Here is a 23,516-nt window from a genome sequence, read left to right on the forward strand (position 1 = left end):
GTTGTTCAGTGGAGGGTTAAATACTGTGGAAAAAATGAACAGGTGTGAACCTTCTCTTGGGATACCTGAATTCCTAAACATTTATTCATGGAGACCAGCAATATTCCTGACTACAGCTGCTAACATGAAAGATAAAACAAGGAGTTCCACAAGAGAGACTGCTTCTTGTTCATCTGAGAGGAATGAAAATCCCAGCAATAGGAAGGAGTGATGGGCATGCGAGAGCATAAATGTTACATACAAAAGATGGGGGCCCCATAGGGGGCTTTACAATACAGTGTTATTTTACCGACACAAGTTCTTTAGAGGAACAAAATAAAGAACCCACACTCCCAAAACACATTTTATTAGCGTATTCTGGCATTTAGACTTTCCAACCTCATTTTATAGTTCAAAATCCAGTAGTTTCAAGGGACAAGAGAGCAAAACGGCTTCTACTGTGGCTAGGCAAGGCAGTGAAATGGGTAAAGGATGGCTCCTTTCCCTGCCCAGGAAGTTGTTTGACTCTGCTGGGCAGGAAAGACGACAAACCAGCTCTATTCTTCCGAAAGATGGCAAGGTAGAATCTTACCTGCCACGTGTGTGTAGGTCGGTGGGTCTTTTCAAATCAAGCCACAATAAATGCAGGGTGGAAAAGCAGCTTTCCTTTTGGTTCAATTCATAAGCATCGTGAAAGGCCCTACTGAAGTCTGCAATTGCTCTACAACTTTTGGGCCAATGGGTGAAATAAAAGTTTTCCAAAACTGTGTTCTGGATTTGGTTGTCTATCCAGTGGAGACGGACTAGGGGCTGGGAGAAGAGATGGGGAACCAACATTATCTTGATACCTTTTTGTATTAATACAGCATCCAAAGCATGTGGGATGAAATGGAAGACTTTCAGTGCCACACAGATTTCCTTTGGCCAATCTAGCATGCAGCCTTCCCAGGAGAACAGGGAAGGGTGCTGATGCAGAATACTGTCTGTATAACCTACTAACCATCTTCATGGGACAAAACCAGCCACTCAAGAACTGCCTGTTGCGTTGAATGATATCACGGGGGGAATGAAGCCAGAGATACCAGTGCTAGACTTTCTGGGGACTGTCAGAATAGAGCAATTGTTTTGGGGCCAGGAAGAGGAGCAGCAGCAACAGGAGGCTAAAAGGGTGAAGAAAAAAAAATACCACACCTAACCAACACAACAGAGATCTGGCTACATTTATTTCTGAAATTACTCTTTAAGGCACAAAATAAATTTAAAAAAACAGGGCTGGAAGTATGAGGAGGGGGCAGAGAATTATCTGAGCTACAAAGAGAAAACATGAATGAAGTCTCTACACACCAGTTTCAGACCTGATTTGATAATACTCCCAGATTCTAACCGGGATGTGAGGGGTGGAGAGTAGTGGGGGTTTTCTTGCACCACCTCCAGATTTATACACACCCCTCCTGCACTGGACAGACTTAAGATTTCTTTCCTTCTGGAGAGTGGACTTGTTTATAAGATGAAACCAAACTACTCAATCTTCCAGTTCAAAAGAAGTCAGACTCAGAATCCTTTCCCCTCACAACCTTCTTACTGAGTTGTAGGGAGCAAGTGAGTCTGTTCCTGTCCTCATGTTAGCGCCATTGTAACTGTTCAGCATGTCATAGACGTGTTGTGTTTGCTTCGGGCAAACTGTGCAATGTATGATCCTGTTCCCAATCTGAAGCAGAATCCCAGTTGTCCAGAATCCCCTTGGATAAACGGTAGGTATCTCTGAAAGGAGCAGCCATAAGGGAAGAGGAACATTTAGATTTCAAATTCCCAAGGCTTGAGCTGTCCAGAAAAATAAGTTCTCTTGCTGCAGGCTGAGAATTAAATTTTGCTTTGGGTTCTCAATAGATGTAGTGTATCACACAGGGCTGTCCAAAATAATCCTAAAGAGAGTGAACTGAACAGTGAATTTCATGTATGGGATTAAAATCCCAAACTGGAGTCACTCTTGATAGTGGGAAAGTTTTAATGGCTCCAAAGGTCTCTGGTTTAACTGCTCTGGGAAGAGATCACATCTGTGGACTGGGGGTCACAGAAAGGTCCAAAACGTCCATAAATATCCTTAGCCCGAACTGCAAAGTAATATTTGCTGCCAGATACAAACTGTGTGAGAGTGCATGCCATAGGCAGCGGGAGGGCCTTTACCTCCCCAATCTTCTTCCACTGGGAAGGCATGGTGGCACTCGGGTCCTCATGGTAAGCATACAGATGGTAACTGTCCACGCTGGCACAGCTCCGATCCACTTCCATGACACTCCATGACAGTACAATACCATTCTGGCTCTGCACTCGTGCCAGCTTCAGCTGTGGCTTCTGAGGCACGGAGGTGCTGGCAGCTTCAGGGGGCAGGCGTGGTGGCTGTGGGGCCTCTGGCAGTGGTGCTGGGTGCACAGGACGTGGCGGCTCCTAAGGGACGTACAAGGGAAAAGAGAAAAGGTCACAGTCTGTAATGAGGGCAGAAGGATGCACACATCACTGCTTCCAACACAGATGCATTCTGAAGGCCCCACCCAACATACCAATTGAAGTCAATAGAAAGGCACCTATTGACTTCAACAGGCATCGGATTAGCTAATAATTAAACTAGAAGAGCTTCAAGGTCCCATGTTTCAAGGCAGGTAGGGCCTGGGAAGATCTGAGCACAAGGCCCTCTCTTACCAATGGAGCTGTATTTGAAGTTCAAACCAGTGACTGTTCAAAAAGGGTATTTGAGAATTACCCTTTTATTTACCCACTGCCTTTCTCCCCAGCGTAGGATGGGTGAGTTTAATGGTCTCCCTCAAGGCAACTGAAGTTCCCAACAGCAGGGAAGGTTTCCAAAGAAAACTACAGACCTGTTTTCACTGGAATTGTGTGTGTGTGTGTGTGTGTGTGTGTGTGTGTGTGTGTGTGTGTGTGTGTGTGTGTGTGTGTGTGTGTGTGAGAGAGAGAGAGAGAGAGAGAAACAAATATACATACATTTCTGGCCACATTATGGAGTTAATTAAGATTAGTTCAGAACTGGACTATAAAGTCCTGCCACATACTACATGTCAGAAACCTTACAGTGTGAAATTTCACATTGGGCTAGTTTTTATGCACTTTCGATTTGCTATACAGTTTGTGTTTGATTTCTTGTAATAAATTTGTCTGGAGTTCGAGCCTGGCAATCAGATTCCTTTTGTGGAGGGATATCATTAATGGCTGCTAACCCCAGAACTCCATGGACAGAGGTGATGCTGATGTCTAACAAGATGTTTGATTCCAACTCTACGAAACAATAAAATGATAAAAAAATAAACCCAATGGCCCAGGTTCTCTGCTGGTGTAAACTGACACAGTTCCATTTATTTTAATGCAGCTGTCCCCAACTTATCCCAAGCAGTCAATCTGACCCAGTGTCAGCTATAATGGAAAAGACAAATCACTCAGAAGGGGTTAAATTCAGCATTACAAAGAATGGAAAACCAAAACCCGGTGCCGACCATGTTATTTTCAAAACAACCCTGAATAAGGAGTGGATCACATTGTGTCCATATACAGTGACCACCCTGCACCCAGATACAAACACCACTAAAAATTGTGCTGAGAAACTGCAGGAGCCAGAGCCCTCTCATCCCCACAAGTGATAATGTTTGGCACAAGAAATGACTCGCAGGCAGAACAGTGCAGAGAAATTTTTATTATTTTGAGAAATTGTCCATGATTTCCATTGTAGCTATCCCTGTTCACAGCTAAGATCACAGACTGTATTCCTTAATCCCTTGAAGACTTGAGCTCTTTGACCTAGCACGTTTTCTCAGCACACCCTGATCCAGAAGGGCCCTGGCACACATCTAGTATTAAAGTGCAGCAATTCTCAAACTGCTATGTAGGCCACTGGGGCTTTGTGGCGCACTTGCTAGTGGTGAGCTGGCAGGTCACATGGGTCTAACTGTTCTAGTTGTGGCAACTTTGTGAATGAAATCGGAGGAGTCCACAAGTCCTTGACTAACATGTGGTCCATACTATGAAATAGTTTGAAAACCCTTTATGTTGAGACAAACCTGTGAATAGTGACACAAATGTGGTGGCACTTTGAAGCAATGGATAACTGTACTTACAGCATGCACCTGTGGTGGCCGGTGATGCACCGTGAGTTGAGGGCCTCCAGATCCAAGGGTTAGCCCATTGTTCACAACATAGGCAGTTGTCTGAGGCATTCGCACTGTCAAACCTACAAAGATACCAGGGGGAGAGAAGAGGTACAATCAGGATCCTGAGTAGTTAATTCTTCGGGCCAGCCAATCAGAATGCCAGAGGACTGACCCTTTAGGAAAGCTAAGTAAGTATTTTTTATGAAACTGCTCCTCAGAGAGCTGGAAAAGGCTAGAAGGGATAGGCCCCAAAAGGGGAAGGAGGCACAAACAGAGATGCTTCTCTCCCCCACAACAGTTAGGGAGCGAGAATAAAGCAGATGCACATGTTGGGTGGGGGCAGAAGAGCAATGCTTGAATGCCCATCCCAGAAGCCAAGAATCCTTAGCAGCACCACAAGAAGCAAAACAAAAGATTCTAGACCATTCTAGACCAAGATCTGAGATCATGAGAGAAAAAGCAGATTAATCTGGGGCCCAAGGAGGGGGAAAAAAAGCAGAAACCCACTGCAGCAAAGTAATGTTTACCCAACGTACCAGTGGCAAAAATCAGCACTGTGGATAGCAAAAAGAACTGTGTTTCATCCCATCTGAGAAGTGTTCATCCACAGAAGGCCATGTGTGTTTTTCATGAACACTTACACACATGAACTGGCATTAAATGAGGCACTATGGAGAACCCTGGCTAAGGATGGACTAGATGACCTTACAGGTAAGTGCCTAGGAATTGTGAGAACTAACAAGAAACTGTTACTTACCTTACAGTAACTGTGGTTCTTCAAGGTGTGTTGTCCCTGTATATTCCCCTCTTGATACGCATGTGCCCCATGCACTCAAGTTCAGATTCTTTTGGCCAGAACTATCTGTTGGGGGCTGCCCCTGCCCCTTGCGTTTCTTTGTGCCTCTAGCCAAAGGCACAATGGGTGGTGTGTCCTCATTCACCCCTCGGTTCCTCACCAATACAGAATCCGGGTACTCCACAGTAGCAGGGAAGGAGGGCAGGTCAGGGAATACACATATATAGACAACACATCTTGAACGACCACTGTTACTGTGAGGTCAGTAACATTTTCTTCTATCTATATATAGTCCACTGTTGGTGACTCACCAGTAGTGACCTAGATCACAGGAGGTGGGTGCTAGGAATCTACCTGAATGATTGTAAAACTGCCCTACCAAAACGAGCATCAGATCTTGATATGTCTACTATAGATCAATTCTGGGGGTAAATGTATGCACTGAATCCTAAATAACTGCCCTATATATCTCTAGTACTGAAACATTTCTTAAAGAATCTACAGCAGCTAGTTGGACTTCTCTCATACAGGGAGCTCTCACTCTCAGTGGTGGATCTAAATTTGCTATTTCATAGCACAACGCAATATATGTTGAAATACAATCAGGCATGTTGATATAATTTGACCTTTCACCCTATCCCCATAAACTACAAATAATCTCAGGGAATACCCTAAATGGCTTAGTTCTATTCAGAAAGAAAGAAGGCACCTGGTGTGTAAAGTTTAGTTTCCCTTGATTGCAATGTGACTTTGGAAAGAAAATAAGTAGGAATATTACTTGGTTGAGATGGAAATCAGAGACTACCTTCAGCAACAACTTTGGGTGAGGTCTCAAGGTTACTCTATGCTTAAGAGAAACAGTGAATGCAGATCCTGCCATTAGAGCTTGTATTTCTCCTATGCTTCTGGCAGATGTTATTTCTACTAAAAAGGCTGTTTTAATGTAAACTTGGAGCAGGGAACATGTAGCGCAAATGTGGATCCATTAACCCATCAGTACAATGTAGAGATAACAAGGAGGGGGAGGTTCTCTGACTGGGGATATACTCTCATAACGCCTGTGAGCTGGCAAACGAGGTGCTAACTCATGCCAAGATCCCCATGCCTCAACTGAATATTGACAAACACAGAGCTGGAATCACTCTGTCTCACCTGTGTGTTAATATTCTTAAAATAGGTATTAGAATTCCAATATGTCGTTTTTGAGGTGGGGCAACCACATCTTGGATTTATATAGAGGCAATATGATATTTTCTGTCTTATCTATCCATCCCTTTGTTAATGATTCCCAACATTGTTAGCTTTTTTGACTGCTGCACATTGACTGGATGTTTTCAGAGAACTATCCACAATGACTCCAAGATCTCTTTCTTGAGTGGTAACAGCTAATTTAGACCCCAACACTGTATATGTATAGTTAGGATTATGTTTTCCAATGTGCATTACTTTGTATTTATCAACATGAAATTTCATTTGCCATTTTGTTGGCCAGTCACCCAGTTTTGTGAGATCCTTTTGCAGCTCTTCAGTGTCTGCCTGGGACTTAACTATTTTGCGTAGTTTTGTATCATCTGCAAATTTTGCCACCTCATTGTTTACCCCATTTTCCAGATGGTTTATGAATATGTCGAATAGGACAGGGCCCAGTACAGATCCCTGGGGGACAGCACTATTTACCTCTCTCTGTTCTGAAAATTGACCATTTATCCTACCCTTTGTTTCCTATCTTTTAACCAGTTACCAATCCATGAGACGACCTCCCCTCTTACCCCATGACAGCTTACTTTACTTAAAAGTCTTTGGTGAGGGACTTTGTCAAAGGCCTTCTGAAAAATCTATAGCCACTGGATCCTCCTTGTCCATATGCTTGTTGACCCCCTCAAAGAATTCTAGTAGATTCCTAATTCTATTTTACACTTCATTTGCCAGAGTTTATGCTCCTTTCTATTTTCCTCACTAGGATTTAACTTCCACTTTTTAAAGGATGCCTTTTTGTGTCTCACTGCTTCTTTTTCTTTGTTGTTTAGCCACAGTGGCACTTTTCTGGTTCCCTTATTATGTTTTTTAATTTGTGGTATACATTGAAGTTGAGCCTCTATTATGTTGTCTTTAAAAGTTCCCATACAGCTTGCAGGGATTTCACTTTTGGCACTGTATTCTTTTAATTTCTGTTTAACTGACTTCCTCATTTTTGTGTAGTTCCCCTTTCTGAAATTAAATGCTACAGTGTTGCACTGCTGTGGTGTTTTCCCCACCATAGGGATGTTAAATTTAATTATATTATGGTCACTATTACCAAGTGGTCCAGCTATATTCACCTCTTAGACCAGATTCTCTGCTCCACTTAGGATTAAACCAAGAATTGCCTCTCCTCTTGTGGGTTCCAGGACTAGCTGCTCCATGAAGCAGTCATTTAAGGTGTCAAGAAACTTTATCTCTGCATCCCGTCATGAGGTGACATGGACCCAGTCAATATGGGGATAGCTGAAATCTCCCATTATTATTGAGTTTTTATTTTTATAGCCTCTCTAATCTCCCTGAGCATTTCACAGCCACTACTACCACCCTGGGTCAGGTGCTTGGTTAATATATCCCTACTGCTATATTATTATTAAAGCATGGAATTACTATCCACAGAGATTCTATGGTACAGTTTGGTTCATTTAGGATTTCTACTTCATTTGATTCTATGCTTTCTTTTACATATAGTGCCACTCCCTCACCAGCATGACCTGTTATGTCCTTCCTATATATTTTGTACCCTAGTACTACTGTGTCCCATTGATTATCCTCATTTCATCAAGTTTCTGTGATGCCTATTATATCAATATCCTCATTTAATATGAGATACTCTGGTTCACCCATCTTATCATTTAGACTTCTAGCATTTGTACATAAGCACTTGAAAAACTTGTCACTTTTTAGCTACCATTACCTGATGTAACTGAATGGGATTCTTTTTCATTTGACTGTTTCTCATCAGATCCTAACCGTATTTTATCATCTTCCATCCTCTCATCCTTACTAAGACATAGAGAATCTCCATTAATAGATCCTCTCCTAAGGGATGTCTCTGTCCAAACCACTTGCTCCTCTGCACCTGTTGGCTTTCCCCCAGGCCTTAGTTTAAAAACTGCCCTATGACCTTTTTAATTATAAGTACCAGCAATCTGGTTCCATTTTGGTTTAGCTGGAGCCCATCCTTCCTGAATAGGCTCCCCCTTTCCCAAAAGTTTCCCCAGTTCCTAATAAAAACTAAGCTCATCCTCTCTACACTGTCATCTCTTCTATGCATTGAGACCCTGCAGTTCTGCCTGTCTAACTGGCTCTCGGCGTGGAACTGGAAGCATTTCAGAGAATGCTACCATGGAGGTCCTGGACTTCAATCTCTTACCTAGCAGCCTAAATTTGGCCTCCAGGACCTCTCTCCCATCCTTCCTTATGTCACTGGTACCTACACATACAATGACCACTGGCTTCTCCCCAGCACTACATACAAGTCTATATAGACAGAGCATGCTGCTGTATCAGCCACATCTAGGAAAGCTTGTAGCAAAGTTCTAGCCAATATCTGACCTTTGGTTATGATGGCCTGAATCTGCTCCCACTGTTCTTTGCCAGTAATACCTGGTAATTTGTTGTCCTAAATTGCAGGGTTGAGGATAAATAGGTTTATGGCCAAAAAGGTCAAGGAGCTTTTGGTCCTTGTCAAACAGGGTTGATTTAAAGTGGGGTTATCTGCCACTTTCATTTGCAACTTTGAGCAAAGAGTTGGTTGTGGGGTGTGAAAACAAAAATTTGGAGTCTTTCGCTGGGACATACAGTAATTCCTCACTTAACGTTGTAGTTATGTTCCTGAAAAATGCGACTTTAAGCAAAACAATTTTAAGCAAATCCAATTTCCCCATAAGAATTAATGTAAAGGGGGGAGTTATATTCCAGGGAAAAATTCCCACCCACCCACCGTATAAATTTAAACAAGCAATTTAATACTGTACACAGCAATGATGATTGTGAAGCTTGGTTGAGATGGTGAAGTCAGAGGGTCGAATATTTCCCAGGGAATGCCTTGCTGCTAAATGATGAACTAGCACTCAGCTGAGCCCTCAAGGGTTAACACATTGTTAATGTAGCCTCACACTCTACAAGGCAGCATGAATGGAGGGAGAGGAGACAGCATGGCAGACAGAGACAGAGACACACATCATGTGCGCGTGTGTGTGCGTGAGAGAGAGAGAGAGAGATGTGCCTTTCCCCTTTAAGTATGCTGACCCCACTCTTAAGTGCATTGCCTTGTTAAGGTAGTCAGCAAGCTGAGATGCAGCTGCTGCCAGGAAGCTCCCTCCATCCTGAGCTCTGTCGTGTATCCTCCCCTGCTCTATGTAGATGGAGTAAGTGGGGTGCAGGAGCGGGGTGGGAGAGAGACCCCCTGATATTAGCCCCCTTTCCTCCAGCAAGCAGGAAGCTCAGGGAGCAACTCCAAGACAGAGGGCAGCACATGCCAGTGGAGGGAGGGACAGCTGAACTGCTGGCAATTGGTAGCCTGCTGGGTGGCTGCTGTACAGGCAACTTAGGGGAGCAGGGAGCTGATAGGGCGCTGCCGGTCCACCCCGGTTACAAGCCCCCACCAGCTAGCGGCAATGGGCTGTTCTTCCTGCAAGCAGTGGACAAAGCAGGCGGCTGCCAAATGATGTTATAAGGGAGCACTGCACAACCTTAAACGAGCATGTTCTCTAACTGATCAGCAACGTAACAACGAAACAATGTTAATCAGGACAACTTTAAGTGAGGAGTTACTATAGTACTTTTTATCATTTCTCTTGCATGTGGGTGAGTTGCTGGAGTGTGAGAGATAGTTTTGATAGGATCTAAGAGGGGTTCACTCATGAGTAAAGCCACTCTCACAGAAGATCACATTTGCAGAATGTCCCAAGAGTTTATTTTGGGATTCCCAGACCTCCTCTAGTGGGATCTGCAATGAGTCTACAATCTGTTTCACCAGGTCCTGGAATTGTTTGAAATGATCATCCAGGGCCTCAACTGGCCCTGAAAAGATGTTGTTTTGCAGAGTAGTTTCCTTATTTGCTCTGGCCTGTTGTTCTTCAAATGTTTCCTCTTGCAACTGAGGAAGAACAGAAGGATTAGGAGATTGCATGTCTCGATGGCTGAGAGTAGGATTCACGGAAACTGTTGACAATGAATAGCCAAAAGGTCCCATTATGGCCACTGTGGGGGACCATAAGGCATTGGGCTGTCACTAATTGGTGTTCATACCATGGAGGAGAGGAAGCATGTCCCTCGTGTAAATAATCTCTCTCCCTGTAATTATCAGGGAGTAAGACCCAGTAATGGTAGACAGAGGAATCCTGGCTAGAGATAAGGGAGTCTGATGAGCGATCTTCCTCAACGTTCAAAGGAGTCGTGGGGGAGCCCCACCTACCTCCGAAATTGGCGGAGAATCCAGCGATACAGGAGAGATACGTAACTCCAGTGACTGATCTCCTCAGTACCAATCAGAGCTCAATACCCATTAAGAGAGAAGAATCTGGTTCATCAGAGACATGCAAATCCCTGGATTACCTAAAGTCCTGTGATATCGTCTCCATTATCTTACATGGACGAGGGATTTACTTAAATTAATGCCTTGTACAAGATGTCAGTACCAAGGATACTGAGCACCTCGAAGAGTGTGAAGCGTAAGACCATTTAGCCTTCTGTGGTACTGAAGTGGGCATGCAGCTAGGCACCAAAGGTTGCACAGGAAAGTCCGTTGGTACTGCCCTACTAGTAACAGACAGCTTCTCCTTGTTGCGCTGGTCAGGCTAAAATGGTACCAAAGACTGTTTAGGCAATGAAGCATGTTTGCAATGTGGCTCTTGGAAGAACTCAGGACCTCAGAGCCACAATTGGTACTGAAGAAGCCTGACGCCTCAAGAGTATCCAACTTGGTACTGGAGGGTTTAGAAAGTTAGTTTAAATGAAGACCAAGATCTTTTTGAGGCAGGCTCTCTGAGGAGAGCTGGAACTCCTTTTCTTCTAGTAACTTCTGATGATTTCTCCTTCGAAGGTCTGGGTGAATGTGATGCCGAGGTAGATGGGCAGAGGGTTCCTTGACCTGATTAGAGGCAGGACAAGGAGCATGCCATCGTGAGTAGTCTGAGTCTGATCTCTCATTTTTTTCTAGCATTTCTCTTGAGGGCTTTACAGAAATTACAGTAAAGAATGTGCTTGTTCCCCAGACAGTGAATACAATGGGAATGTCCATCACTGACAGGGATAGTGTCCTGGCAAAGTGAAACAATGCTTGAATCCTGGCATATCTTTGTAATGGAAGAAAGGGGCCTCCTCCCAAGAGGGTAGGAAGGGGAAAAATGAGGGAATAAAATAAAAACCCTCCAAATCAAAGAAATAAAACTAAACATTGATAAGGGCTAAACTATACTAGAAGGCAAGCTTAATGAACAGATAAGCTGGCATGGCTAGATGCTCTGTTTCAAGCCAAGGTGGTTGAGAGGGAACTGAAGGCAGTTCGCCCGGTTGGCCCTATATAGCCACAGCATGGGGCATAAGGCAGTACAGGGCAGGGTGCATGCACAGGCCTAACAGACATTGCTACTGAAAATCTCCAACCAAAGGCGCACAGGGTGCATGTACACCAGAAGTGGAGCACCCATAGGGATGATACTCAAAGAACCAGAGTGTGAATGAAGGTGTTCAATTGGCTCAGGACCAAAATAGGGCACCAGCCCCCTTCCTTTTTGGAAATCAAAGTAATGGGAGTAAAACCTCTTTCCCACCCTATATTATTGAGGTACTTCTTCCACTGCTTCCAGATCTAGAAGTGATTCCACCTCTGATGTAGCATGCTCTTGAGAGAGGGGTCCCTTAAAAGGGGTGAGGAAGGTGGGTAGATGTTGGGGAGACTCTGTAATTGGACAGAATAGCCCACCTCTGATTTACAGGACCTTAGGGATGGTGTTCCAGACTTCACAAAAATGAAATAAACTGTTCTCATATGGAGGGGATATAATAAGAAAATGCAACAGAAGTTGTACACCACTTCTGACCAAAGAGTCAAACATTCTGCCTTGATGATGTTGAAGCTGGTGAGAAGACAGCAGATGATTTCTTCCTCTGAAACTTCTGGCACTTCTTGGGTGGTTCAGGTTGTCTCTACTGGGTATAAAATGATTGTCTTTGCTGTGGTTTTGCATTTGTACAGGAATGAAGGTTACTTACCTGTAATGGGAAGTTCTTGGAGACATATGGTCTCTACTGTTTTCCACATGGGGGTACGCATGCATGCCCTGTCCCAGAGTCTGGAGTTCTTAATAAGCAGTGTCCATTGACCCACACATGTGCAGCTGATGTCCTCATGCTCCAGACCGAGGGCGTAAGGGCAGTGTGGGCCAACATCTGCCTCTCTGATGATTTATTTTACCACAAATCCAATAAGATCTGAAGCAGAGGGGAAGGAGGGCAGGTAGTGGAATACAGATAGAGAGCACACATTGTGAAAGACTTCCAGTTACCAGGTAAGTAACCTCCACTTCTTGAGTGCTGGTCCCTGTGTGGATGACTGATAAGCAATATTCAGACTGGAGGGGAGGCAATGCAACGATGCAGTCAGTAAAGATGCTCAAAGAACTTCAGTCCCCACAGATGGATCTGCAGTGGAGGCTTGAATTAGTGTGCAATATTTTATGAACGTGTGACTGGAACTCTAGGGAGCCGCTCTACATATGTCCACTATCAGTACCTCCTGTAAAAATGCTGTGGAAGTAGCTTGTACTCTTATGGAGTGTACCCTAACCCCTTGCGAGGCACACACACACACACACATTTATTAGTAGCACATGATAATGCAATCAGAAATATATTTAGAGGTTCTCAGAAGATATTGCTTGTCCTCGTAACCTTTCTGCTATAGTGACAAACAGTCTTGGTGATTTTCTAATTAGTTTGGTCCTTTGCAGGTAGAATGCCAGGGCACATCTGACATCTGGGAAATTAGAACTTTTTCATCAACAGAAGCATGGAGTTTTGGGAAGAAAAAAGGTAAGCAGATAGGTTGGTTGACATGGAATTCAGAAATTACTTGAGAGAGGAATTTAGGATGAAAGTGAAGGAAAACCTTCTCTTTATGAAAAACAGTATATCTGGTGGATCAACCAATAGTGCTCCCACCTTGCTCACCCTTCTAGTATAACATCAACTAAAAATGCAATCTTCAGGGAAAAGGTGGGACATAAGAGCATGTGGCCAAAGGTTCGGATAGTGGTCTGGTAAGAATTGACAAGATGAGACTGGAGGTCCCATTGAGGCGTAGGCTTGATCATTGGCAGAAAGGTCCTGACTAGGAATTTAACTGTTGCTGGGCGAGTGAAAACAGAACACCTGTTCGGTGGAGATGAACCTGCTGTGAGCTAACAGAAAGACCTGAGTTCTTCAATGACAGGACAATCTAAAATGACTAGGCTATATGCAGATTCTGAGGAAGAGTGATTGTGCTGTGCCCAGGCAGAGAAGCCTCTCCATTTAGCTAGGTAACAGTTGCTGGGTGAATCTTTCCTACTCTGAGTAAGAGTGATTTGGACAGCTCCCAAACATGATTGTTCTAGTTCTGATGCTCATTCAAAAACCAGGCAGTGAGGTGAAGTGGGTCTGGACTGGAGTATCTGATTTTGCAGTCTTCTTGAGTTACAAAATCTGGGAAGGGGCAGATCCTGATAGGAGGATGAGTTGACAGTCTCAGAAGTTCCAGTAACCAAAAGGGTCTAGGATGTGGTAGCAGAGGGACAGGAGGAAAGACATCTGAATTGGTCTGTATAACAACAGGAGAGCTACCCTGGAGTAGTACAGGGGAAGTTTCCTGTTTGCGATGTGAAGAGATCCCATTAGAGTGTCCCCCACTGAATAAGTATCTTGTTCCGGACAGAGCTGTATATTTCCACTCATGGTCTGCAGAGAAATTCCTGCTGAGTTTGTCTGCTAGAGAACACTGAACACCTAATAGTATGTGGCTAGGACAGTGATGTGATTTCTTATGCACCAATTCCAGGCAGAGGGGAAGGGATTTTGCTCCTTTCATAAGCATACAGCTACGAGTAGCATAAAATACCTCCTTTACTTGTAAGGGGTTAAGAAGCTCAAATAACCTGGTTGGCACCTGACCAAAAAGGACCAATAAGGGAAGAAGATACTTTCAAATCTGTGGGGGGAGGTTTTGTTTGTGCTTTCTTTGTTGTTCTCTCTGGGACAGAGAGGGACCAGGGCAGGAAAAAACATCTCCTAAAACCCGACCTGAAATAAGCATCCAAGATTACAAAAACTGTAAGTAATAGCAAGGAAATGTGTTAGCTTATGTTTTGTTTTAGCTTGTGAATTTTCCCTATGCTAAGAGGGAGGTTTATTCCTGTTTTTTGTAACTTAGAAGTTTTGCCTAGAGAGGAATGCTCTGTTTTAAATCTTATTGCCCCGTAAAATTGCCTTCCATCCTGATTTTACAGAGGTGCTTCTTTTACTTCTTTTCTTTATAATAAAGTTCTGCTTTTAAGAACCTGATTGGTTTTTAGTGTCCTACAAACCCAAGGGTCTGGTCTGTGCTCACCTTGGTTGGTATATTATTCTCAAGCCTCCCCAGGAAAGGGAGTGAAGGGACTTGAGGGGATATTTTGGGGGAAACAAGAACTCCAAGTGGTCCTTTTCCTGAATCTTTGTTTAATTCACTTGGTGGTGGCAGGGATACAGTCCAAGGACAAGGAAGAATTTGTGCCTTGGGAAAATTTCTAACCTAAGCTGGTAGAAATAAGCTTAGGGGGTCTTTTATGCGGGTCCCCACATCTGTACCCCAGAGTTCAGAGTGGGGAGGGAACCCTGACAGCTCCACTCTGCTTGTTTTACATAAAAGACTCTGATGATGTTGGCCTACACTATTTGGATATGGTGTGAATGTATGAGTGGGAGAAAGGCTTCACAGGCCAGGCAGACTGCTCTCATTTTGAGCAGATTGATGTGCAGTCTGGCCTTCTAGGGGGTGTCCACATACCCTGGTATGGTTATTCAGGTGAATGCCCCATCTTAGAAGAGATGGATCTGTCATGAGGGTAGCACTGGGGGTGGGATTCATGAAGGGGATTCCCATTTGCACTCATTCTGGATTTGACCGCCATGTGAAAGAAGAGATGATGCTTGCAGGAACAGTCTCTGGTGTTCATGTGATCCATGTCTGGTGTATAGATGAACGGGAGCCAGGTCTGTAGGCAGCGTAGATAAAGTCTGGCGAATGGTGTCACATAATACACAAACAGATGTGGCCTAGTAGGGAAAGGCATACTTTGACTGTCATTTTTGGTTTGCAAGTAACCTGTGTTATCAGATTGCTCACTGATTGAAATCTTTGTGAGGAAAAAAGCTCTTGCTGAAATGGAGACCAATGTCACTCCAATAAAATTTATTGGCCATATGTGGGGGTGTGTGTGGTCAAAATGGACTTTTCTTTGTTCATACAGACACTGCTGCTAGAAGATGAAGCAGGAACAAAGTTGCTGACTTGTCCCGGGTTGCTGGGTTGGAACTAGCTGTTAGGAGCCAGTCATCCAAGTATGGGAAGACTAAGTAGCCATGACATCTTATCTGGACTGCCACCACAGATAACATCCTCATGAATACTCTGGGACTGTTGCTAGTCCAAAGTGAAGGACTCTGAACCGGTAGTGTTCCTGTCCTATCAGGAAACGAAGAATTTTTTCTGTGGGGAGGATGAATATCTACATGAAAACAGGGTATCCTTCACATGGAGAGTCATGTGTATCACATTGCCTCCTCTTGGGAGGGGATTATTGATGCTAGTGTAACCATCCTGAATTTTGGCTTTTGAATAAAGATGTTCAGTTGTTGAAGGTCCTCACTGGGTCTCTACCCATCACTTTTTGGGACTAAGACATATGGAATACAACCTTCTCCCTTGATATTGAGATGGCACTTGTTCTACTGCCCTTCATTAGAGACTCTGCCTTTTGCCAAAGAATCTCCTTGTGAGAGCGGTCTATGGAGAGAGGCTGGGAAGGAGGTTTGTGGGAGGAAGGGAGAGAACTATGATGGAGTAAGCATGGTGCATGGTTTCTAGAACCTACTTGCCTGTTGTGACACGAGTCCCAGTTGTAGGCAAAAAGTGTGAGAGGGCCCCCAAAGACTGGGGATGGGGAGTGGGGAGACAGAAGTGGTTGGCATCAATAAAGGTAGGCAGTTCTTGACTGAGGCATCAAAAGTAGCCCTTAGCACATGAGTAAAGGTCGTGGCAGTAGAAGGGGATGAAAATCTTGCACAGAGGGTCAGCTGGGCACTGGTGATGGAATACTTGTGGCAGGAGCAGGTTTGGCCTATATACTTGCCTGTGGTGTTCTCTCTTTGGGGCCAGAGCATAAATTCCCAGGGAGTGAAGGGTGCATTTACAGTCTTTCAACGAGTGTAGAGGCTCATCAGTTTTCGAACTGAAAAAGTCTGAGTTGTCAATCGGTAAATCCTCTATGGAGTTCTGCACCTCTCCAGGGAATCCTGAAGAGTGAACCTAAGACTCATACACTTCATAACCATACCCGTGACTAGCCCTCTACAGACTCCTAGGGACCTCAACATTACTCACGTCCTTCAGTGTAAACCTTCATGAGTCTTTACATTAAAAAGTCCACATCCCTCAAACAGAAGATTCTCAATTGTAACTCGTACCTCAGGGATTCCTGACGATTGGAGCCAAGAAAATCTCCTCATGGCAATCGAGGTAGCCATGGATCTACATGCTGTCAGCAGTATCAAGGTCGCCACAGAGTGATGCAAGTGTCACAAGCTCACCTTTGGCAATCAGGGGCACAAACTTATTTCTGCTATCTGAGGAAACCTATTGATGAATTAAAGAGATGGAGTCCCAATTTAAATAACTGTACTTCACCAAGATGCTCTAGGAACTGGTGATTTGCATTTGAAGACTAGATGTTTAATAATTATTTTTCTCCCCAAATAAATCTAGTTCCTGGGACTTCTTGCTTCAAGGTGTTGCTTTCTGCTGTCTTTGGCTACACCTTTTGTTAGGTGCTGCAACAACCAATGACCCAGGTGTGAGTGTAAAATTGCTAAAAGCCTTGGGAAAGCATTTGGTAGGAATGATCTGCTTATTTTGATGTTGGTACCAAAGAAGTGGGCACCTGCCAGAGCAACTTAGGTGGTGCTAAAAGCTCTTCACTGATGGGCACTGCAAATCGTTCAGGTCGAGGTGTGAAGGATTTCCAGGAGCTTGTACGATTTTTCTGAGACCAGTTCCACTGGATACTCCAGTCTGAGCCATCCTACAAGTCCTGGAACATCTTGTGGTCATCTGTGGTTGCGGTATGGGTACCACAGCCTCATCGGCAGATGACAATGCGATGGGTGCCAGGATGGGATGGTCCTGCATCTGTAACTCCTCATCACAGCCATGACCAGTCTGCTTGGTTGGCAGGAGTGGACACTGAGTTGCCTTTAATAACCCCTTGTGAGGTGGTGGGTAAGGGGATCTATCCTTGTACCGGGATGTTGCCACTAGTATTCTAACCTGATGAAGTCCCCATATTGCCCATTAAGGATGACAAGGATAGGCATACTGAATGGATGGCTATGGGAGTGGATTCCACAGATAACATCCCTCTGAAGTCTTATGTCTGGGGTAATAAAAATCAGCCATTTGTGGCGTGTATTAGCCAGAATATGCAGAGAATGAACTGCTGTCTCCTCCCTACTATCAGCAGAGCCTGGGGATGACAATAAAAGTCTCCCAGGACATGAGAAACTATTCCAGCTAGAGTGCTGGGAACACCCACACACAGTGCTCTGATCAACACCTATGTAAGAACAGCAGTTGGTGCTGGAAGAGGTGCCTTCACTACCACTCACCAAGAAAAGTCCAGTACCAAAGAGACCATGAGGTCTTTTGACAATGTGTAGGATTTGGGTATAGTTAAGTTGGTGCTATTGTAGTCAGGTGAGTGGATGACATCAGCAGCAGGATAGTCAGGATCAGAGATATTGATACCAGGAGCCTTGGGGCTGAGAGGTTGGTTCCAGGTGACTTCTGTGATACCAAGAAAGGGGGCTGAAAGGCATAGGCACCAGTGCCTGAATGAGTGCCAGAGGGACCATTCTGGTGCCTTGAGCTACCCTTTTTGAGGTGATTTGTGGCCTTTTGAGGAAGGAGCTGGTGAAGGAGACCTACAGTTCTTCCCTTTGTGGGACTGGTGCTCTTTTTCCCCCTTTCTCTTCGGTTTTACCAATTAACGAGGGATGAAGCTTTTGAAGGGGTTGTCTCATATTTGTGAGCCGAAGGGTTCGCAGGAGCACTTTTTGAAACTATGTGCTCAGGAATTTGAAGAGGGATATATCAACCTCTCCAACAGGAACATCTTCAGCTGAGTTTCCAGATTCTTGGGATTCTCTTAGAAAAAGATTTACAAGTGACATCTGCCTGTTACATGCCACTCCTCCAGACACAAGCAGCATCTGATGTGCCCATTATTATGGAGCACTGCCGCCTCATATAAAAGGAAATTTTGAAATCTTGGAGATTTGGGTTCAGTCATAATGACTGGTTTTGGCATGGGCACAAATTCTCCGGGTATGTCTACTCAGCAACTAGACAACTGCTGCTGGCCCCCGACTTGGGCTTGTGGGACTTGGGCTGCAGGGCTGTTTCACTGCTGTGTAGATGCTTGGGCTCAGGCTGGAGCCCAGGCTCTAGAACCTTGTGAGGGTGGGAGCATCCCAGAGTCTACACAGCAATGAAACAGCTCCGCAGCCCAAACCCTGGGAGCTCAAATTGGTAGGCACAGATTTGCTGCGGATGTCTAGCTGCTGTGTAGACAAACCCCTAGTCAAAAACAAATAGGTTTTGTTTTTGTCACAGATTAAGAGAAACGTTATCAAAAAATCTCTAAACTAACACTGAGTACGTACCTACCAATTTGCAATTATCTACAAAACAATGGGTAGAGTGCACAGTGAGCAAAAAGTCTTGGATGCTGCAAGTTCTGACTCATAGCCATGGGCGGTGAGACGGAAGTGAGGGTGGCTGCGGTTTTCATGCCTTGGTTGGAAGCATGAAGACACTCAGGTGGAAGTATGGTCCCCAATGGACACTAATGGCCAAAAGAATCCAAACTTGAGTGCACTGAGTACACATGCGCACCAAAACTGTTGAATATCTATGGAGAAACATTTGAAGAACAAATCAACATATCCTTAGAGCCCCCACCAGGGTTATTCTATCTACTACCCAAGATCCACAAACCCAGAAATCCTGGATGCCCCATCATTTCGGGCATTAGCACTCTTACTGAAGGACTGTCTGCATATGTGGACTTTCTACTCAGACCCTATGCCACCAGCACTCCCAGCTATCTCCGTGAAACCACTGATTTCCTGAGGAAACTACAATGCACTGGTGACCTTCCAGAAAACACCATCCTAGCCACCATGGATGTAGAGGTTCTCTACACAAACATCCCACACACAGATGGAATATAAGCTGTCAGGAACACTATCCCTGATGATGCCACAGCACAACTAGTTGCTGAGCTCTGTGCCTTTATCCTCACACACAACTATTTCAAATTTGATGACAATATATATCTCCAGATCAGTGGCACCGCTGTGGGCACCCGCATGGCCCCACAATATGCCAATATTTTTATGGACGACCTGGAACAACGCTTCCTCAGCTCTCATCCACTCACGCCCCTTCTCTACCTACGCTACATTGATAACATCTTCATCATCTGGACCCATGGGAAGGAGGCTCTGGAAAAATTCCACCACGATTTCAACAGCTTCCACCCCACCACCAACCTCAACCTGGACCAATCTACACGGGAGGTCCACTTCCTAGACACCACGGTGCAAATAAGTGATGGTCACATTAACACCACCCTATACCGAAAACCTACCGACCGCTATGCCTACCTTCATGCCTCCAGCTTCCATCCCAGGCACACCACACAATCCATTGTCTACAGCCAAGTACTGAGGTACAACCGCATCTGCTCTAACCCCTCAGACAAAGACCAACACCTACAAAATCTCCACCACGCATTCTCAAAACTACAATACCCGCACGAGGAAATAAGGAAACAGATCAACAGAGCCAGACGTGTACCCAGAAGCCTCCTACAGCAAGACAAACCCAAGAAAGAAAACAACAGGACTCCACTGGCCATCACTTACAGTCCCCAGCTAAAACCCCTCCAACGCATCATCAAGGATCTACAACCCATCCTGGAGAATGATCCCATACTTTCACAGGCCTTGGATGGCAGGCCAGTCCTCGCCCACAGACAACCTGCCAACCTGAAGCATATTCTCACTAGAACTGCACACTGCACCATAGTAACTCTAGCTCAGGAACCAATCCATGCAACAAACCTCGATGCCAACTCTACCCACATATCTACACCAGTGACACCATCACAGGACCTAACCAGATCAGCCACACCATCACCGGTTCATTCACCTGCACGTCCACCAATGTAATATACGCCATCATATGCCAGCAATGCCCCTCTGCTATGTACATCGGCCAAACTGGACAGTCTCTATGGAAAAGGATAAATGGACACAAATCAGATATTAGGAATGGCAAAATACAAAAACCTGTAGGAGAACACTTCAACCTCCCTGGCCACACTATAGCAGACCTTAAGGTGGCCATCCTGCAGCAAAAAAACTTCAGGACCAGACTTCAAAGAGAAACTGCTGAGCTTCAGTTCATCTGCAAATTTGACACCATCAGCTCAGGATTGAACAAAGACTGTGAATGGCTTGCCAACTACAAAACTAGTTTCTCCTCCCATGGTTTTCACACCTAAACTGCTAGAATAGGGCCTCATCCTCCCTGATTGAACTAACCTCGTTATCTCTAGCTTGTTTACATATATATACCTGCCCCTGCAAATTTCCACTACATGCATCCGACAAAGTGGGTATTCACCCACGAAAGCTCATGCTCCAGAACGTCTGTTAGTCTATAAGGTGCCACAGGATTCTTTGCTGCTTTTACAGATCCAGACTAACATGGCTACCCCTCTGATATTTGAAGAACAGTACTTCCTGCAGATGCTGACTTTCTGTGGAGAGCTCCCAAGCACTCACCAGACCTAAGTCTTCTTAGCTAGTGCAATCTGATATACTCACAGCCTGAGGCAATACAGTCACAAGTCATGTATTACACTCACACACACTGTTTAGGCTTTTTTGCAAGAGAAATACACAGTCTTTTCTGGTATTCTATCTGCCAAAAAATCTAATTTTAAAACTAGGGCAGTGAATCAACTAACTTAGCACAAAGGCATGGTGTGCAGTCACATACTATTCAAGCACACAGTATCCTGAGGCAGTATATAGCAGGGGCTATGGAACAAGCGGCCTTGCAGAGGTATCAGTATATTCTCATTCTCAGGACAACTAATGAATGTGGTCATTTATGCTTGTCAGCGTAGAAATCACCCACAGCAGAGGAAGGGAGGGAAATGATAAAAGAGGAACTATAAATAGCAATTAAAAATCTAGCACTGAATTGTTGCATGAGTTTAAGCACTTTATGGTTCACATGCGCCATTCATGACAAGAAAAGAATTTTCTGCTGGGGGAAATATGAACCAAGCTCTCAAACAGTATTGAGTTGAGCTTGCTGACATCTACAGCCAGCATGCATCATAGCTCAGGCTGTGATTGGTGGGAAATCTCAGCTCCCTGGAGATATACAGGAGTAAATGAAGCCAAAGATAAATCTCACTGGAACAGGGTCCAAAAACACAGTATGAAACACTACAGGTTGTTATGGAATTACACTGAAACTGAGCATTCTGATGGCAAGCCATGTCTGACTTACTATATGAGTTTAAGAATTTTACTGCATAAGAATAAAAGAGACTCTCCCCACTTCCCTAGCACCGCACTTTTACAAGATTGGTGCAGGTCTGATGTTGAGTTATCTTACATGCTCATCCATAGTTTGGACAAATCACCCAGAAGTCCATGGCTGCTACTGTCATTGTTTGAGGAGATACCTATCCATCCTTTCCTCAATCCACATGCCTGAGTGAGGAATGTTTTCAAAGACCCATGATCTTACTGACCTTAGATTTTCTCATGTCTTCATAAGCTGAGAATTCACCCCACAATTCTGCATAGTATCGTGAGAGGTATCTGGGCATCAAATGAGCATCCTGATATTATCAATCTCCACAATACTAGGATATACATGAAAAAGGACTTCTTACCTGCACTCTGTGGGCTGACCTGCCTTAAACCAGGGCTCTGCATGACGGCACCTCTCACTGGATTCTGAGCTGGTGGTGCAGGAAGGGTAGTATAGACCACTTGGTGGTTAGCAGGGGCTCTCGGTATGGGAAGCCTAGCAGCACTCTGAGTCACTGGACGATGCGTTACATTCACTGTTGTCTGAGCTGGAAAAATAAAAAGGACCACAAATTGGAGTCAAAAGGATTAAAACTGAGACCCCCCCATTCCAGAATGCAGGCATCTTCGACAACTGATCCACGTGAGCCGTGAAAAATAAAAGCAGTCTCTATGAAACATTACATTAAGTGCATCTACTTTTAAGGGGTTAAGGAGGATATAGAAGAATGCAGTCTGAGCAAAACTGAAGTATGTGTGTTAAATTTCATATAATGAAGAAATGCCAAAATATACAAATTTCAGACAAACAGAGAAGACAAATATTTAATATCCAAGAGATACAGTTCAGGGTTAAATAGTAAATTCTTACTTAACATGGTTCAAATGCACAAAAAACCCACACACATTTTACTATTATTAAATCTCCTCTGCAAAAACTAAATAGTATCCAAAATGTAAGGAATAATATAGAAAATCCTAGGTGGTAAGTGTGCTTCGGTATTATTAGCGAACAGTGGGCAACAGAGCAGAAATCACTAGAGAGTTCTCAGTGATTGGGTAATATCAGGTCTAATTGGTCTTCAGCAGTCACCTATCAGGGTGGGGGCCGGGGGGGAAGAAAGACCTATGTTTCCCTTATAACTTTAATTTTTGAAGTCATGCTGCTAACAGGAGAAAGTTCACCCTGGGATGGAGGGACTTCCACAGCAGCTTAGCTACCAGAGCTGCCCAAGAACTAGAGAGGTGCTAGGGTGAGTGGCTGTGCTATTGCAATCCCTTCAGGAATTCAAACCCCACAGCCAGTGCAGATTCCCAGTGCCTCAACAACCTCCTCCTTTGGGCAGCTGGCACCTCGGTGGTCCCTTCAGCTCTCCTTGGATAGCCAACAACATTGCTAATAATTTCTAGAAGTGTCTTATTCAGTGGACCATGTTTTTTTATTGGATTGTCAGGAGCAGTTTTGTCCTGGCTGAGAGACAGACTAGATAATCCAATAGGACTGCTCTATTTATTCTATGATTCCCAGAAGGAAATAGCTTATAGGACAATAGCTTATTCTGCCATCTAGCCCCTTCCAGACAGACTCATCCACCTTTTTCTGCTTAAAAAATTTAAATTTCTCTAGCTTTGGAAGAACCCAAAGAGGT

At 44.4% G+C, this 23,516-nt stretch overlaps 1 protein-coding gene across 2 annotated transcripts in view; it reads right to left on the reverse strand.

Annotated features, from left to right (window-relative positions):
- Positions 1-330: 330 nt before the first annotated feature.
- Positions 331-23,516, reverse strand: part of ATF7IP (activating transcription factor 7 interacting protein) — a 172,152-nt gene continuing 148,966 nt past the window's right edge. For both annotated transcript variants that reach the window (XM_030548115.1, XM_030548108.1), the window contains exons 14-16: positions 22,230-22,415; positions 4,101-4,213; positions 331-2,424 (exon numbers count right to left, since the gene is read on the reverse strand). In XM_030548115.1, the coding sequence (XP_030403975.1) occupies positions 2,008-2,424; positions 4,101-4,213; positions 22,230-22,415 (716 nt within the window). In that variant the 3' untranslated portion in view covers positions 331-2,007. The remainder of the gene's footprint in view (positions 2,425-4,100; positions 4,214-22,229; positions 22,416-23,516) is intronic.

The sequence above is a fragment of the Gopherus evgoodei genome, chromosome 1 (genome assembly GCF_007399415.2).
Source record: "Gopherus evgoodei ecotype Sinaloan lineage chromosome 1, rGopEvg1_v1.p, whole genome shotgun sequence".
Classification (NCBI taxonomy): Eukaryota; Metazoa; Chordata; order Testudines; family Testudinidae; genus Gopherus; species Gopherus evgoodei.